This window comes from Pteropus medius, unplaced genomic scaffold, assembly GCF_902729225.1.
Source record: "Pteropus medius unplaced genomic scaffold, Ma_sr-lr_union100, whole genome shotgun sequence".
In the NCBI taxonomy this organism is placed as follows: domain Eukaryota; kingdom Metazoa; phylum Chordata; class Mammalia; order Chiroptera; family Pteropodidae; genus Pteropus; species Pteropus medius.
This window is the reverse complement of record NW_024344241.1, coordinates 4794531-4812111: the sequence shown is the minus strand read 5'-3', so window position 1 is coordinate 4812111 and position 17581 is coordinate 4794531. Positions and strand designations below refer to the sequence as shown.

The window sequence follows — 17581 nt, the reverse complement described above, 5'->3', positions numbered from 1 at the left end:
TGTGAGAATTAAAATGGGGCGGGGTGGGGGGGCAGTTCAGTGGCATGTTGGTGACACTGTCACAGCTATTTAGGACCTGTAAATATTTATATGAGCCTGTTCTAAACCTAAACACATAAGTAATACGTTTAGTACTGTTTAGAGAAACAAGAAATCACTCAGTGTTTGGGTCCCCCATAAAATCTCCAGAAGTCAAGTATGTTATTTAATACCTTCTTTCCATGTTTTGAGCTGATGTTATTCCAAGGATAAATGCATACAAATATCTTTTTTTTTTTTAACCTGTAACATACTCAAAGAGCAGGATTTCTTGAGCTGGCTAAACATTAAAACCACTAGGAGAGCTTTAAAAATGTACATATAAATTATTGTTTCACTTCTCGCTTACTAAGTCAGAATCCAAGTGGAGGGAAGCAACGAGAAATTTCGTTTTAAAACTCTCAAACACTCCAGGTGATTCTGACTCGGTAAGTGAACTTTGGGAAACCAGCTTTGGAAAGCAGTGCTGAAAGCACTGAGTAGACAGGTTGTGGAGTGCCCTGTCTCTAGGTATGTATCTGCCTGCCTGCCATTCTTGTGGTTACATAGAGCCCAGGTATCAAATGTGGAGTACCCTTTCGGCCCTGCCCTCCTCCCTGCTGCCTCCCAACTATCTTCTGGTCCTGGACTTGCTTCCACAAAGGGAGGACTCAGCTTAGGGTTGGAGCCTCCTTGCTGGTCCCTCCAGTGCCCTCTGCAGGACCTGCATCAGCAGAAACGAAAGTGCATTAATCCCGATGAGTGTATCTGGTGTAGCAGGCTTAGGGAGACGATTCTGTTTATTGTCAAGGACCAAGAAACAAAGTCTGGAGATGCTTTATACAAGTGGTGATGAACCACTAAAGAGGGGAGGGGTGGAGAGGAGACACAATAATACATGGCATTATTTTGAGTGAGCTCCGGCTCTTCATTCTAACACTTGAACCAAGGAAAGACAGCCATTTTTTTTTTCCATGAAGGAAGGCTGCAGAAGAATGGAAACCTCACTCAATTGATCAGTTCCTACAGGGTAGGCTGAGCAAGAGGCTATTTTAAGCTGATGCAGGTGGTCACTCGTGGTCTGTTGGGAGCCCCATCCCAAGCACAGAATGGATGCTGAAGGTGGTCCACAGTTGCTGGTGGTGGCTGGTGGTAGCGGTCTTTAGGTCTTGGGCTTTTCTTGATTCTCAATGATAAGCTTGTCAGTTGAATACAGTTGGCCAATGTGGACCTGAAGGCAAAGAAAAGACGCAGATCAAGAACCATGGGACTCCATTCATTAGCTATGAAAGGTCAGAAAGAACATTTCTAACATTTAAATGTAAATGTAAATCATTTAACTGCACTGTGGGGCAAAATGTTGTCACCAGATTTGCCTTGCGAATTCCCTGCACCACCTAACTCCCACTCCCTCACTGTGAGAACAAGTCAGGGATCCGCATACTCATTCCTTCTTGCCTTTGAAATGGCACCAGCATCCGAAGCCTTCATTTCTCTGGCTGTCCTGAGCTGGACGAGACCATCCACCAGGTTCCCTGCCTGGAGGCTCACAAAACCAACCAGATGCGTGCACAGCAATGCCTCACCTAACAGGATTTCTTTCCTTTAGAACTGTTTCTTCCATAAGAAAAGACTTCCTGCATAAAGCGGCAATGTATGTTGTCTACGTCAGACTAGAAAAGTGATTAAAGGCAATGCAAATGATACTGGGCCGCCCGTCCCAGCTGGGGCTGAGGACAAGCAGTCTGTTTATTCACCTCCAGCCTCTCATCTGTGCTGCCCTTGTCTTTATAAGCGTTCTTTTTAATTGTCTCAGTGCCTCATTGTTCCTACTGTCCCAGGTGGATCTTGGAGCCATAATCTGGGGTCACAGCAGGTGACTAGACCTTCCTTTGAAACAAAGGGTCTTCATGACAATTAGCGAACAAAGGGCTGAGCATTAGAAAATCAATCTGGATTTCAGAGCAGCTGGCCACTATCTGTGGGTATTTGGGGTGAGTAATTGTATGTAAGTATAAGAGGGAGACTCCCAAAGGCTAGAGTAGCCACCCAGAAGGGTCAGGGGTCAGAAGCGAGACTTTCACATGGTTTCCCACCCTTGCCTTAATATTCCACTTAAAAATGATGGCCCAGGAAAAGGGGAGATTATGTCATTGTAAGGTACAGGGAATGGTGCTCGTTCACTGATGGCTCCAGTAGACAGCAGCTGAATTTTTCCATCCTCTCATGCCATTTGCTAAGTCTTCAGCCTCTCACTTGCAGAGAGGTAGCCTGTTGGCCTGGGAGCAAGAATAACTCACAAGTATTGTTGTAGTGCTGGGAAAGTGAAGGAAGAGGTGAGAAAAGCTACATCATCTAAAAAGGGAGCAAATGTACACGGTGGAGAGTTAGGGGATGAGGATGGTCATGTAGGAATTTTTAATTGCAAGTGAATTCCTTAACTTAAAAAAAAAAAGGTGGTGGGAATGAATACTATAGCACAATTCCTAAAAATACTCAAAGCAATGAGCTTTGCTCCTGTGTCTTCAGTCTTACCTTCCTCTTCTCAATATAAAAAATAACAACTACAAAAAAAAATAAGAAGGCTTTTGACACAAGCGGATGGGGCCACCTGGGGTCCTGTGGACCACACTTTGAATAGCACAGTCATAAAACGCCTTGAGGGTTGAGATTAGTTGGAATGGGTTTCTACGGGATCATACTATAATCATAACGAGTGGAGTAAAGGGGCTTGTTTTGGCCTCCCTCCTTTACAATCCAAAACAGCTGCTGGATAAGCTGTAGCCATATTTACCCTACTGTAGAGAAGAGGAAAATCAGCAGCATTCTCCATACTGGATATATGGTTTTATTTTCATATTCTAACCTTAACTGACAAATAGGTCCACTATCAATGATTTTTAGAAGACAGGATAAAATACCAATTATTTTAAAAGGAAAAAAAGGTTACTTTTGAAGGATCTCCCCCATAACTAACCAAGGTTAATAAAAATAATTTTATGTAACAGCTCAAATGTTTCTGTTACCTGGAAGCTTGTTTCACATTTAATTGATCTTGAAGGGTCCATCAAGAATCCCTCAGAAGTGTCTGTTATTACATGTTCTATGAATCCTTGACTGAGTTTATCATCATTTTTTCAAGGCTCTAGTGGCAAGCGTAAATGATGAGGTGGCATAAGGAAGAACTCTTATAGTTTTTCAAAAACGGAAGGGGCCACCTTGGGAAGCTGTAATTCCATGTCACTATGAGGAGTAGAAAGTGAGGATAGAGAAGGAATATATATGCCAGACAGTGGTGGAAGCAGATGGACTCCTTCTGATTTTCAGCTTCTGTGACTGAAATGCTTATCCACGTCTCCAGGACCCATCTTGGATACCTCTGGTACCAGCCAGGTGGTCTCTGATGTGTTCCATATGTTCTGACACATTAGAAGAAAAGGTGGTGTTCTGGAAAGACCCTGGGTGTGGGAGTTAGGATCCCTGGGCTGTAGCCATGGCTCTGCTGCTCACTGTGTGACACTTTCTACCTCCGCCCTCTGGTCTCAGAATTCTCCTCTGTAACATGAAAGGCTATTCCTAGGTGATCTTTACAGTCCCTTGCTGCTCCAATAGTCTTTGGGCCCTAAACAAAGTTGGCAGATGTCAAATGAAAAGTGTGTGAAGTTCTTGGGCCAGTGTGGCACCTATATGGTACAAGAGCCCTGGAGACAGCTGGTGGGAACCTGACCAAGGGACAGTCATTGCAGACATGGAGGGAATAACCAATGTGTTACAGCAACTGAGGATGTAACTAGTATCCTGTCACCTCCTGAAAGGGTGGCTTTCTTCCTTTTACCTATAGGCCAGCAGTCAAGGAGGTACATTAGCGAAACTTGCCCTCCACACTCTGCAGCCCGTCTAGACCATCTGTGTGGTCTTCTACATAGGGCTGTTATGAGGTGATGTGCTCAAGTTCATGTCTGTCCCTTCTCTATCCCTCCCACTGCTCTGGGTGCCCCTCAAAGGCAGGGCTGGTGAACTGTGCATGTCTGTGTCCCGGGACCTTCACAGTCCTGGAGATGATACCACCCAATAGATCAGTGGTGAGCGAATGAGTAGGAATCAGAGCCAGACGTGCTGGTGAGGGACAGGGCAGGGTTCCTTCTTACAAGTAAAAGGCTGGTCACCTACAGGAGACCACGAATAAGTATTTGTTGGGTAAATGACCCAGCAAACCCTACAGGAGGCCTGGAAGGGCAGCCACAACCTCTCATCACTGGGTAGACACGCAGTGAGCACCTACTATACTAAACACTGTACTTGGGTGAAATGTGAAGACGTAATTCCTCCCCTCAGAAGCTCCACATTTAGGAGCAGAGACAGACAAGGAAGGAAAGAGGTAACTGCTCCTTGATCTAGTATGTACTGGCAAAGAGGGCAGCATGCAGGACTAGGGGAACTTAGAAGGAGATGGGAATCAGCCTGAGGAAGACTTTGCAGAGGAGATGACTTTTAAGTGAAGCCCCAGGGGTACAATGGACCAAGAAGTGGGAGCCAGGGGAGGGATGAGAAGCACATTCCAGATAGAGGGAACAGTCCCCACAGAGGCAGCCTGGTGTGAAAGCACACGATGCATTTGGGCTTATGAAGAATGTCAAAGACGTCATGGGCATTGAGTATGGATGGGGTGAGCAGGGGTAGAGAATACAGAGAGTAAAAGGTAGGCTAAGTAGATCATGGATGCTAACTCATTCTGAGGAAAATTTTAAAATGTTAAAAATAGAAGATGAACTTACTCAGATTTGTGGTTAAAGATCACTCTATATCTGTGTGAAGACAAGAGCCCATCAAGAGTGCAGGTGGCAGATGATTTTGGCTTAAACTAAGGGGGTGACAGAAAGTATACAGAGTGCAGCAGGCTGAAGGAATATTTGGGTGACATATAAAAGGGGAAATCAAACAACAGTAAGATCAAGACAGACTCATTTAGATATGATAAAAATCACTACCTACATTTTTGGTGAGCAAAGAAAGCTCAGAGAAGTCGATCAATGGAGGAGTAAAAGACTTCAATCTATATTTTCTGACCTCCGTCGAGTGCCAAAATGCTGCTCCTCTATCAGTTTCCTCACCAATGCTGATGTCTCTATAACATTAATTTCATGTCACTGTAATACAGCTGTAGTAATCAGAAAAATCTCAATGAAGAGGTGCAATAACATATTTATTAAAATTTGAGATAACCACATATGTAATTGGGGCCTACCCAATATCTACCTCTCCCTTTTTTCTTATTGTGGACAATATCTAAAAGACTATATGGTCCAGCTTCCCTTGCAGCTAGAGGAGGTCAATGACACGTTAGCTTCCAGGAAGTTCTTTAAAGGGGGCTGCCTCAGCTCAGGGACATTCCATTGCCTCTCCCCACTCTGCCTTCTCTCTGCCTGCAATCCAAACCTGATGGCTGGAACTGCAAGATAAATCTAGCACTGTGAGATAAATTTGATATGGGAGCCACACACTAAGGATGAGGAGTAGGAGATACCTGGGTTCTTAATGACTGTGGAGCCAGCATTCCAGCCCTGGATAGATTACTGTAAACATTTTGGTTGTTTGTTTTTCTGTTTTTATGTGAGAGAAAATAAAACTCCATCTTATTAAAGCTACTGTTATTTGGATTTCTTATTATATACATGGCTAAACCAAATCCTGAGTGATATGAATGCACACTGTGAATTTTAATTGTGGATCATAAGACTATTGAAAAAAAGGCCCCTGCAAAGGAGAGCTGTGCCCCAGGATGTGGAAACAATGTCCTATCACCAGGGCGTACTATTAACAGACAGCCTGGAAATTTCTAAACTTAAAAAAAACTACACAGGGACTTTATGAAGATCCTGTTACTTTCTCCCTAAATATTTGCTTGAGAGTATGTGGCTATTAAGATTTTGGTATTTTTCTGTGTAGTCTTTTAATTCACATATAGATTTAAAATGTGTGTGTATGTATGTATGTATACAAACACAATATTTTAATTTGGAATCATCACTTGCTTTTTCTATTTTTGATATTACAATCCTTAATCATTAACTGTTCTCTGCAAGAATATTTTTAATAATGATATAAAATTTCATTATAATTTATACCACTTATAAAAAATATAAATCTTTTATCACTTCCCTGATTTTTTTATTATAAAAGATTGCTAGAAGTGGGATTATTGGGTAAACAGATCTAAATATTTTTACTACTGATGGATCTTGCAAAACTACTTCCCAAAAGGTTCACTTGTTTGTACAGCCGCCGCTCCCTTTGGTGGACTGAGGCTGTGCACTATGTTCTGCCACAGAACAACCCTCGTCCCACGTAACTCGCCGTGCACATGCTGTGTGTGCCAACAGCCACCTACTTGGGGGCTGGGCTGGGAGAGCACAGGTTCTCTTGCCGTGCGGCCCTTCTGCTATGTTCCTGAAAGAAGCCCCCACTAACACAGTTTTAACATAGTTTTTCCTTCTCAAAGTCCATCTATCTAAAGGATAGAACCTTTGGAAGACAGGTACTCTCTTACAAGAAAGGCAGGTGTGACATGGGGTGACCTAGTCCCAATCGGCTCCACATAAAAGGCTCCAAAGAAAGTTTCAGAATGAAGGACGACGGGGTGATCCAAAGAGTTCAACTTTTAGTAAACTTTAAATTAAAACAAACCTTCAAATTTATAGTCCACTTTGACAGAGCATGAATTAGATTTTAAAAATTCTAGACAGAATAACACTTTTATGGCAGATGCGGGGGAGGGGAGAGAGAATGAACTAAGATCTCAATGATGTTAAGAGGGCGTTAATATTACTATCTTTTCATCTATCCAGGCCCCTTGGTGTGATCTTTTCAGTTTTCTGATGGCCACCAGCCCTCCTATGTGCCAGTGAACTTCTCACTGACTGCCATGAGACCTTGAGTTTTGCAGCTTCTGTGTCTTTGCTCAGGCTGCTCCACCAGGAAAGACTCAATGTCCACCAAGCAAAAGCCCACCCACCCTTTGGGGCAGTGGTTGAAGCTTCCCTGGGTCTCCTCTCTCTCTCCTGGAAACACTTACTGCATGTATCTGTGACACCCATGTGACACTCATGTGGCCTCACACTGTCAGCATTTGTGTGCCTGTCTCGGTTTCTCTGCATAAATATGCAGACTGACAGGGAGTAGGAGAAAGGGAGGGCTCATGTTCTACCTGACTTAGCTGCCTCACAGCATGGTTTAGGGCTGTGCCAGATACGTAAAAGTTGCCTAGTAAGTGCTCGATAACTAAAGATACCAGTGTCTGGTATCCTTGGTTATAAAGCTTTATGTTCACCAGCTCTAAACCTGAGATCTATAAGGGATTATGAAGTGCTTTTGTGGTGAGTTACTAGTGGAAACATAGAACTGATAAAGGCAATTCGATAAAAATAGTGATAGGACCATTTACTGTAACAAGAATGTCCACTCACTGTTAAGCAAAATCAAATGATTTAAATTTGGCCTAGCAGAAGGCTGGAGGTTATAATTCAAGGCTCACAGGGATTAACTCAGAGCAATTACAAAGAGGCAAGGAAAATATTCAATTCACAAAGGGAGGAAATATTAAAATGTTACCTCAATGAGGAGTACAGAGATGAGGCAATAAATGTTTGCACAGTTCTGTTGCATTTATTTGGGCTATAAAATGTGTCAGCACACATCAGGGGGCCAGCTGGGGATGGATGCTGCAGTGCTAATGACAGAGCACGTTGCTTCCAAGCTGCAGGTGAGAGGAACTAGTCAATGGAAGTGAGGAAGTGCAGTTAACAGCTTCAATTTACTGTCCCTCCAGAATCCCAAATTGACTTAAACAGCCACATTAGACTATCACCACGCAGAAACTAGTCATTAAAGCTGATCACACTTCTATTCTATAAACTTTAGGAGTTGGCATTAGAGTCCATTAGGAAAATACAGATTACTCAACTGCGAGTAGACGGCATGACTGGATGGCCTAGAAACACTTATGAGCTCTGAGACTCATTAGACAGACAGCCTGCTGGGGAAGGAGGAGAATCCAAGAAAATAAAATTTCATACAATGTTTCAGCTCTTCGTTGCTTACTCATCTGAAGAAATGTGCTGTTTCCTGTGCAACACATCTCAATCTGATTTAGACTCAGAGGAGCTGGGCTCAATTGCTGGGGTGGGGGCAGTGAGGATGCTTAAGCAGGGCCTCTGTTACTGCCCATCTACTATCAAGTTGAATACCACAGGGTCCCAGATCTTAACCTTAAGGATCTCGAAGGCTCATCACCCTCTAGTTGTAAGAGTCTATGATTTTTGTACTTACTAAACCCACCCACAATGTGTAAAGAGGGTGTCAGCAATGCTTGAGACTATCACCTGGTTTTGAACTGGAGCTTCCTGAGCTCGACTTGAGGACTGACAGCTGAGTTCGTTCTTTCCTTGACTCTGCTTTGAGGGTACAGCTTCCTGTCCAGGAAGGGCCCACGATACTTTCAGCTGGTCAGAGATGTCTGGTGTGAGAAGAAGGTGCCCTCGACACTGAAAGTCATGGGAGACATGCTGATATCTGGCTTTGCTTGTGAAGCCATGGGGTGCACTGTGCTTGTTCTCTTCCCTTTTGGTGGATGGGCAAACCACCTGGGCACGGATGATTCCTTGTCTGATGGGAGGAAGTGCCAAATCTTATTTCTGGCATTGTAATGATTATAATATTACTATTAAAAAAATAATAATGATAATGATGGTGAAAGTAACTAACATTTAATGAGCACTTATGGTATGCCAGGCACTGTTCTAAGCATTTAATTAATTAAAGCAATTAGAAGTATTTAGCTTTTTTAATCTCACAACTCCTCTATGAGAAAGACACTATTATCAGAAATATACAGGCTTTTACAGGCAAACTACATCTTTGGTGTTTAATCTCCACATTTGAAAGGAGTGTAATTGCTCAGGTGGGCTTGTCCTTCCATTTCACATATAAGAAGCCAGCATCTCAGTGGATCACACTGAAAATGTAATAAGACAGCAACAACAGTCACAACAACAAAAAGTATACATCTAGACAAAACTTTATTAAGGAAAGTGTGTGATGTTTAGAAAGAAAACAATAACGCTTAGAAGTATAAAATAAGTGTGAATGAAATGAGATAAAAATGTCAGTCTTTTGCTGAATTAATTTATGTTTAACACAATTATAAAAACCCCAACAGGATTTTTTGAGATATTTGAGAAAATGACTTAAAGGGTTATTTGAATGAATACAAAGTCAAGAATAAGAAAGAATACTTTGAAAAAGGATATATTAAAGCATTTCTGAGATACAATTAAAACAATGTGGCACTAGCTCAAGAATAAATGAACAAAATAGGAGAGAGAGTTAGAAACCAGACCTTATTACACAGAAGCAGTGAATAGACAGCCATACGCATAGAGGTGTGGGGCTTAGTTTGAAGAGGCTTCAGTACCTAGCACATCTTTGAAGTCCCCTACTGATCATTGTGTAACTGATGTATTCTGCTCCATAATCTATGTATGATCATTTTGGCATTAACATGTTTCCCCAAGTTGTCAAGTAACTCTCTGCCTTCCAGAAGGTGCACTTTATTTACCCTGTACCTTTGAGTGCCTCCTCACACCTGGTTTGAGAGGCATATTTTCAAGGTATTACACACATTCCTAAGAGAACTACACTTGCTAGGGGCTTTGAACCACCTCCGCCCCCAAACCTTTGAGCCACCAATATAATGAATCTTTGATGGGAGAATTTCAGTTTTTGGTCTCCCGTCGGACAGCACGTTCTGCTGCCTGCTGACTGTCCCGTGGGAGGTGAGCACAATGTGTGTGCCCTTCCTCTGTCCTATACCCATGCCGACAGCTTTCTACACTGCTTGGAGCTCATGCGCTGATTCTCTCTGGTGAGACCCCAGAGTGGTAGAGAATTTCCATCACAGCCTTGCTATAGTCAGGTCACCCACAATGACAAATGTTTTTCGAACAGACCATTTTTATCATATTTTATGCTCTCTAATAATTTTTAAAGCAGCAAAGTGAAATAGGGATACATGAAAAGATACATTATTTTTTTCAGTCTTTTCCATTTAGCAACAAGAGGTATTGTGAAACCTAAACTTACGAATATAGGCCACATGGTCTTCCTCTAAAAATAACGGTGCACTTGGCTTTTTTCTTTTCTGAATCCAGTTGCCTAATTGTTTTTCAAAATGTTTACATATTACTACTTTTAATTTTGACACCATTTTATGCCATAGAAGAATGCCTGAAGTGTTCAAACTAGATCTTTGGAAATGCAGTCAACAACTAAATGTACTAGTAGAGAGAGATGGACAGTTCAAAGAATCCAGGGATGAAAGAGTTTCCTCTGCCCATGCACCACATCTCCATTCAACTCTGTAAATCCTGAATCTCAGATATTGGATATTCCTAATGTGGAGGGTGGTGGTGAGGAGTCCATCTTTTATTTCCTCTGTGATGTTCCTGGCAGAGTGATAAACTAATTCATATCTCTTCCCTAAATCCCATGTGACAATTAATAATTAACACATTTCATCCTTGCTTGTAGAGACAAGACAGAAACCAGATGCAAGGGTGTGTACTCTTATTAGCATGACCACACAACCAGTTTACATGTATTTTCTCAGTGTGATTATTAACAGAGCCTTGTTTCACTCTCAAGGGTCCTGGTTTGGATGATGAATTATATACTCTACCTCTTACCCACTGTTGTCAGATTTCTGGGCTATTCTGTTGTTTTTCTGCATGCCTGATGTTCAGTTAAAAAACAAAAGGTCCACCATGTGATGGCCACTTTCTTTTGTATTCCAGGCCATTAAAGGAAATCACACCATTTGAATGAGTCTCAGAGAACTGTGGCCTCAAAGGAGGCTGAAGTCACGGGCAGTTGGCAAGGGTTTCCATTCCAACAAGCATACTGGCTCCTTTCCAGGAACAAATCCTTTTAGAAGAGATACACAGTGTAAGGCAGTGGTCTCTAACATGGACTGCACCCCAGAACCACAGGGTCTACTTTTCAGAATACATGTGGCCCAGGCCCCACTCATGGAGTTTCTCATTAGGGAGGTGAGGGCGTGGGTCCATGCATGTGATCACTCCCTTGCTGGTGATTGGTACCCCTCAGTGAAAAAGAGCACTTATTTAAGGGGACCCAGGCACAGCCTTTATTATTGTTATTTTAAAGTTTTTATCAGTGTGTTTGCCTGAGTGAGTGCGTGTGTGTGTGTATGTATATATATACATATATACGTATATACATATATACGTATATATATACGTATATATGTATATATGTGTGTGTGTGTGTGTGTATATATATATGTATGTGTGTGTGTGTGTGTGTGTGTATATATATATACACACACACACACACACACACACACACTGCAGTGGTGAATATTTTCCCAAAAAACCAGGGTAGATATTTATCCATCAGGTGCACTTTGGGTACAGCCCTTCCAGAAGGTACAGCCTTGGACTACAAGACCAGAGTGGGGGGTGAGGGGAAAGTGTCTTCGTACCTTATAACGTAGCCCTAAGATGCCACACTGTTAATGAAGGCCAGAGATCACACCTTCCTACCTTCTACGACTTGGTTTTTAGAAGTGATGGGCACTGTGAATGATTTCTACCTGCTGGTCCGGACCACTACTCAGGCAGGGCAGATGGTTATAAAACAGGAGACAAGTGCTGGCTGCCCTCCTGCCACATTCACAGTCTCCCTCCCCCACCCCTGAGGGATGGGTGCAGAGCTGGTCACAAGTCCCCTGGGGTCAGCTGTGAAGCATTGTATAACTAAAGCTCTGAGAGGTGAAGGGGCCCAGACGCAAGCACACCATGCTGCATGTGAGCACCGCTACGACTCAGTCACCAAGCCCTTCTGGGAACTGGGCAGAACCCAGGACCCAAACATAACGTCAGAACAAAACCTGGCACTTCTCCGGGATGGTAACAGTGAGAGCCCAGGCAAACCGCCAGACGTCCCATCAAAGGTCATGCTTCTGCACTGAGCTCGGTTGTACCTCAGCCCTGAACTCAGTGCCTCAGGTCACCAAAACTACAGCAGCAAGGCCCGAATCCCAGCACTGCTATAATTAGTTACAAGGTGATGCAAGTGCCTAGGCTGCTGATTCCCTAGGATGATGAAGGAGCCAGCTAGTTCTTGACGGTATGTTTATCACCTGCTCATAGAAAGTCGTAGACAAGCCTTCTGGGACAATTAGGCTGCTTGGTACTATTTTTTGCCTTCGAGAACACCTTCGTTTCTGGAGACTCGTGGATGACTGTTTCGTATGGTTTTGCTTTGTCTCCCTCATTAGATGACAACTGATAGTACTGTGTGTGGCCGGACAGCACTGAGCACAGTCACCCATACTACTTTGTTTGATTTGACACATTCTTGACTTTGTGGACTTCTAGGTTTGTGGAGAGCATTATGTGAAACAGTTGTCACCACCACAGAGTCAGAATTTCCAGAGCAATAAACAGAACAGATCCAAGTCAAAATTACAGCACCATAGTGACACTTAACACTGAAAAGAGTTTCCAGAGTATGAACCAAAAAGGTGCGCATTTAATTTTTTAAAAAATTCAGGCTTGTGGAATGTGCTGATTTACGGGCCTCTTTTAAAAACTGCCCAGGATGAGTTTGACGGTTTTGTTGTTAAAAAGCCAGGAATGAACAAGTGGCCCCGGACGAGACAACGAGCATTCCTTCCCCTGCTGTGCTCACCCCTTCCTAGGCCCAGTGCAGGCTCTCCAGAACGGCTTCTCTCCAACCATCCCATACTCAACGGTTGCTGACTGATGGCCTACCTCCTCCTCATGGGCTGACATCAAGAAATGGTGGGGAACAACCGAAAGAAACAAGAAACCACAGGCCACACATTTTCCTACAACTTGCTCTTTTTCAAGTTCAGCATCTTTGCATGTCTGGACACACAGATCTATTTCTTTTGGACAGCTGCCTTGGATTCCTTTGCTTTCATCCCTGTGGGGACCTGCTACGTGGTATCCAGGGACATTGGAACAGATGGTCAGCAATATCCTCATTTTCCCAGGGCTTGGGAGCCTTCTGGAAATGATATTAAAACTTACACAACATTAGGTTAGACATATAACAAATGATTAACTGGGTTCCCTTCTGTCTCCCTCCAATCAAGTCAGGATGAAAAGAGCACCAAAATGGACATGAGAGGAAAGCACCATCATGAACTAAAACATCTGGCAGGGCCTCAGAGAGAGCAGCGGGTCCAGATGCACTCAGAAGCTGTGCTTGACCAGCCACCAACCCAGCACACATTTCCTTGTCCACCCGAGCCATGAAGAGCCCAATAGCTTTGCTCCTGAAAGTCCTCTGAAAGAGCAGGTTGTGGAAGGTGGGAGGGAGTTGGAACAACAGTCATCAGCAGTGATGGGCAGCAAACTGCAAACAGAAACTGGACAATACCTTGGCTTAATATGACTCCCTCCGCCCCCATATTCTAACCCTGAACCCTTAAGAGAGCCACCACCTTCCACCCCAAATTGGCAGGGTGTAGGAGACACTTAAGTATACATGTAAGGACTCTTGGGGATTCTCAGAAATGTCTGGAGGAAAGGGACCACTGGACAACAAGATCCCTGTTGGCCAGAAAATAGGGCAAAGCTGATATTCAGCCAGCATGTACCAGACTTGTTAAAATGCTGAATGACTTCACACCACTGGTAAATGGATGCTCCTCAGGCATCCTCCCTTTGCCATATCTCCTTTCGCCTCCAGGATGCCTGGACCTCAGTCTGGCTTGGTGGGTTGCTGTCCTGTTCTTGCTTGGCCAGATTTCATTCCAATTGGTCAATGCCTATACCATGTTGGTGGTTAAACATTCTGAATATCAACTATGGTTTGGGGACTTTGGAGAGTAAATTTGGGCTATTACTGAAAAGATATGCATAGTTTGTAATGACAGGCTACTGACAATAAAGCTCACATTTTATTATTTCCTTCTAGTATTCTGCAGGGGAGATATGAAAACAGCTGAACAGAATGGCCTGTATTTTGTTCCAGGAAGTTATTCTGGATGAGGGAAAGAGGGAAGGCCAGAAGTGATAGCCTGAAATGACACCATGGGTCTGATGAGACAGTTGGTTGGGCCTTCTCTTCTGGTATGAGCCCAGTGTGGCAGCTCCTTGCCATCCCTCAGTGCTTACAGGGTCATGAGAGGACAGGGGAGCTTCGCTCTTCCCAAGTCCACCTCTTTGGTCCCTGGGGCTCTTGTAGAATGTGGGGAATTCACTGTCAGCTTACACAGACTTAGTGCTGTCTCTGAAGCCCAGTTACTGAACATACCTTCCAATTAAACACCCAGGAAGCAAAGAATCGATACCAGAAGGGCTCTAACGACCCACAAACAGAAGCATCAAAATCATCGTCAGCACGTCTCTTCTTTTACGCAGCTGTTGTGCTCACTACTGTTCTCTATCACGTATCTGGCAGTTCATACTTTTGAGATTTGCCACAAGGTAGATACTGCTCCAGTGGATGAAATAACCAGTCCCTGAATAACTTGCTGAGGGAATCAGCACTGACTCTCTGACATGGGGAAAGAATCAGGCCTCTGAATCACAAGCTGCAGACACCCTGCCAGCACACAGAAGTGGCCAGGGCACATCCTGCTTTCACTTGCCACAAAGCAAGACAGGATGCAACTAGTGGGTGGCATGGTGCACAGGCCAGACTACCTGGGTGTCAGTGCCAAAGTAAGCCTGGTATAGGACTGTCCTCCACTGCCCCATGTTGGAGCCCTTCTGGCTTCCTCCAGAAAGGAGACAGCCCAGAGGGGCTCCCTTGCAGCTGCAGCAGCTTCCTTCCAATCACCCGGAGGAACTGGCCACGGCAGAAGATGTGCTGTACAAAAATAGCTATTTCCCCCCCATGAAGGATAGGGACTGTTTCTTCAAATATGCTCATCTTTAACTGCTAAGGGAAAAGTCCAAGGAAATTAATCTTTCTACCCCAACTTTTTGCCATGGCTGATTTAAAAAAGGGCCTGTGACCATTCTATTCTGTTAAGGCAACTGCAATCCAGCAGATGGGCCTTTATCTCACTTCCATTTGCTTCAATGAAATCATACTAAGGCCATTTTATTAAGACTGACACCTTCAGGGCAGGGGATGGGAAATGGTGTAGGTGATAGAAGCTCTGTTCATCCCTCTGGCGACCAAATCAAAGTTGTGACAGAAACAAGGAGCAAACAGCAAGGAAAATCCCCTGGGATCTAAATGAACAAGTCATACAACTAGAAAGAGAACTAAGAAATCACTCTGCAATGGCAAAAGGTAGGATGGGGCGAGGACACGAGGCTGCCGGTCCCGAGTGGCTGAGTGGGACCAAGGCTGTCGCAGCGGCAGCAACAGCAGCAGCAGCAGCAGCTGCCGACGCCTCTTAAAGGGGCTGTGTCTGCAAGTGGACTTTCCCGGTGACGGAACCGCTTGCTCTAAGCACCAGTGCCGGGTAGGCTGCGCAAGGGGCCCCAGGGACTTATAGTGGGACACTGAGTTGTCAGTGTGAGGGCCCAGGCGAGATCTGCTCAGTACAGAAGTGCCAGCAGTATCCTTTGTTCCTCTGTTGAGCCCTCCCCCTGCCTCCAGTGTGCTGACACAACGATGCCAGAGGAGACCTCATCAAACTGAGGTCACTCCTCCCAGAGGATTCCCTGAAACCCTGTGTACTCCAACTCGCAGCCCCACCCAAGCCACATTCAGGTATATCCTAGACAAGTCAGGTGCTCCTTGGTGAGCAGCACCAAGACTCACAATGGAGGCAGCTGGCCTCGGTTTCTGGTGTGGCCTTTTGAGGCACCTACAAGCACAGCATCTGTGGATTACTTGCTTAATCTTAACAGGTGGTCCCAGAGGGGCACAGGCCAAGGCTAAATTTGGCCTGCAGCTGATCCCCTCTCAGGACACTTGCTATGCAAAGCAGCGCTAATAACACTGGGAGACTTAGGAGCTTTGCTTAGTACATAGAAACAGACAAAGAAAGACAGTCAAAATGGGAGAAAAGAAGCAGAAACCATATGAGAGAACAGAATGGTAATCCAGGAATAATGGAGTCAAGCAATCCACCAGATGCAGAGTTCAAAATACTGGTTATAAAGATGCTCAATAAACTTAGTGTAGATGAATTCAGTGAGAACTGTAACAATGAGATAAAGAACATAAAAATGGAAATGGAAATTATAAAAGGGAACCAGTCGGAAATGAAGAACATATTATCTGAGATGAGAAGTATATTAATTGGAATAAAAGTGAATAAAGAAGAGGATCAAATGACCTATATAGAGGATGGGAAAGCCAAGCATATAATAATAATAATTTAAGGAGCCTATGAGACACTATTAAATGTGAAAATATCCATGTCATAGGGGTATCGGAAAAAAAACAAGACATTAAAGAGCTATTTGAAGAAATATTGATGAATAACTTCCCTAACTTGGTGAAGGAAATGGACATAAAACCCCAGGAAGCCCAGAGTCCCCAAAACCAGGAACCCAAAGAGGCGTGAGCCAAGACACATCATAATTAAAATACCAAAGGTTAAATAAAAAAGAGAGAATCTTAAAAGCAGCAAGAGGAGCAGTTAGTTACCTACAAGGGAGCTTCCGTAAGACTGGCAGCTGATTTCTCTAAAGAAACTATGCAGGACAGAAGGGCTTGGCACAAAATATTCGATGTGATGAAAACCCATGATCTACAACCAAGAAGACTTTATCCAGCAAAGCTATCACTTAGAGTTGAAGGACAGATCAAGAGCTTCCCAGAATAGAATAAACTAAAGGAACTTATCACACCAAGCCAGTATTGCAGGAAATGTTGGAGGGACTTCTTTAAGGAGAAAAAACATGTATGAAAAACAGAAATAAAGAATGGTAGCAACTACATTCCTATCAACAAGTACCTCAAATGGAAGAGAATTAAGTGCTCCTACTAAAAGAGTGGATGAATGGAAAGGAAAACAAGATCCCTATATATGCTGCCTACAAGAGACTCACTTTAGATTAAAAGACACACACAGACTAAAAGGAAGGGGATGGAAAAAGATATTGCCTTGATGGACCTAAAGGGCACTGTGCTGAATGAAATGGGTCGGATAGAGAAAGACAAATATTGCATGATTTCACATACATATGGACTCTAAAGAACAAAATCAACAACAACAAGAAAAGCGGAAATAAAGTCATGGATACAGAGAATATTTTGAGGGATGCTACATGGGAGGGAGGTTGGGGGGATGGGAAAAAAGGCAAAGGGATAAGAGGTACAAATGGATAGTTGCAGAATAGACATGGAGATGTAGAGTATAGCATGGGGAAGTGGGTTAATAATGTAATAAATATTAAGGGGAGTAATAGATTAGTGGGGTGATCACTTTGTGAGTTATATGGATCTCTGATCACTATGCTATAAAACTGAAACTGGTATATTATTGTATGCCAACTATAATAGAAAAAACATTGAATTGTACAATGTACATACAACGAACTAA

The 17581-nt window shown here is 43.5% G+C and overlaps 1 protein-coding gene across 3 annotated transcripts in view; it reads right to left on the bottom strand.

Moving 5' to 3' along the window:
- Positions 1-792: 792 nt before the first annotated feature.
- Positions 793-17581, bottom strand: part of LYRM4 (LYR motif containing 4) — a 136930-nt gene continuing 120141 nt past the window's right edge. For all 3 annotated transcript variants that reach the window (XR_005654197.1, XM_039869414.1, XM_039869413.1), the window contains one exon: positions 793-1249. Coding sequence is in view for 2 of the 3 variants with exons in the window: in XM_039869414.1 (XP_039725348.1) it covers positions 1066-1249 (184 nt within the window). In the remaining variant the exon portion in view is untranslated. The remainder of the gene's footprint in view (positions 1250-17581) is intronic.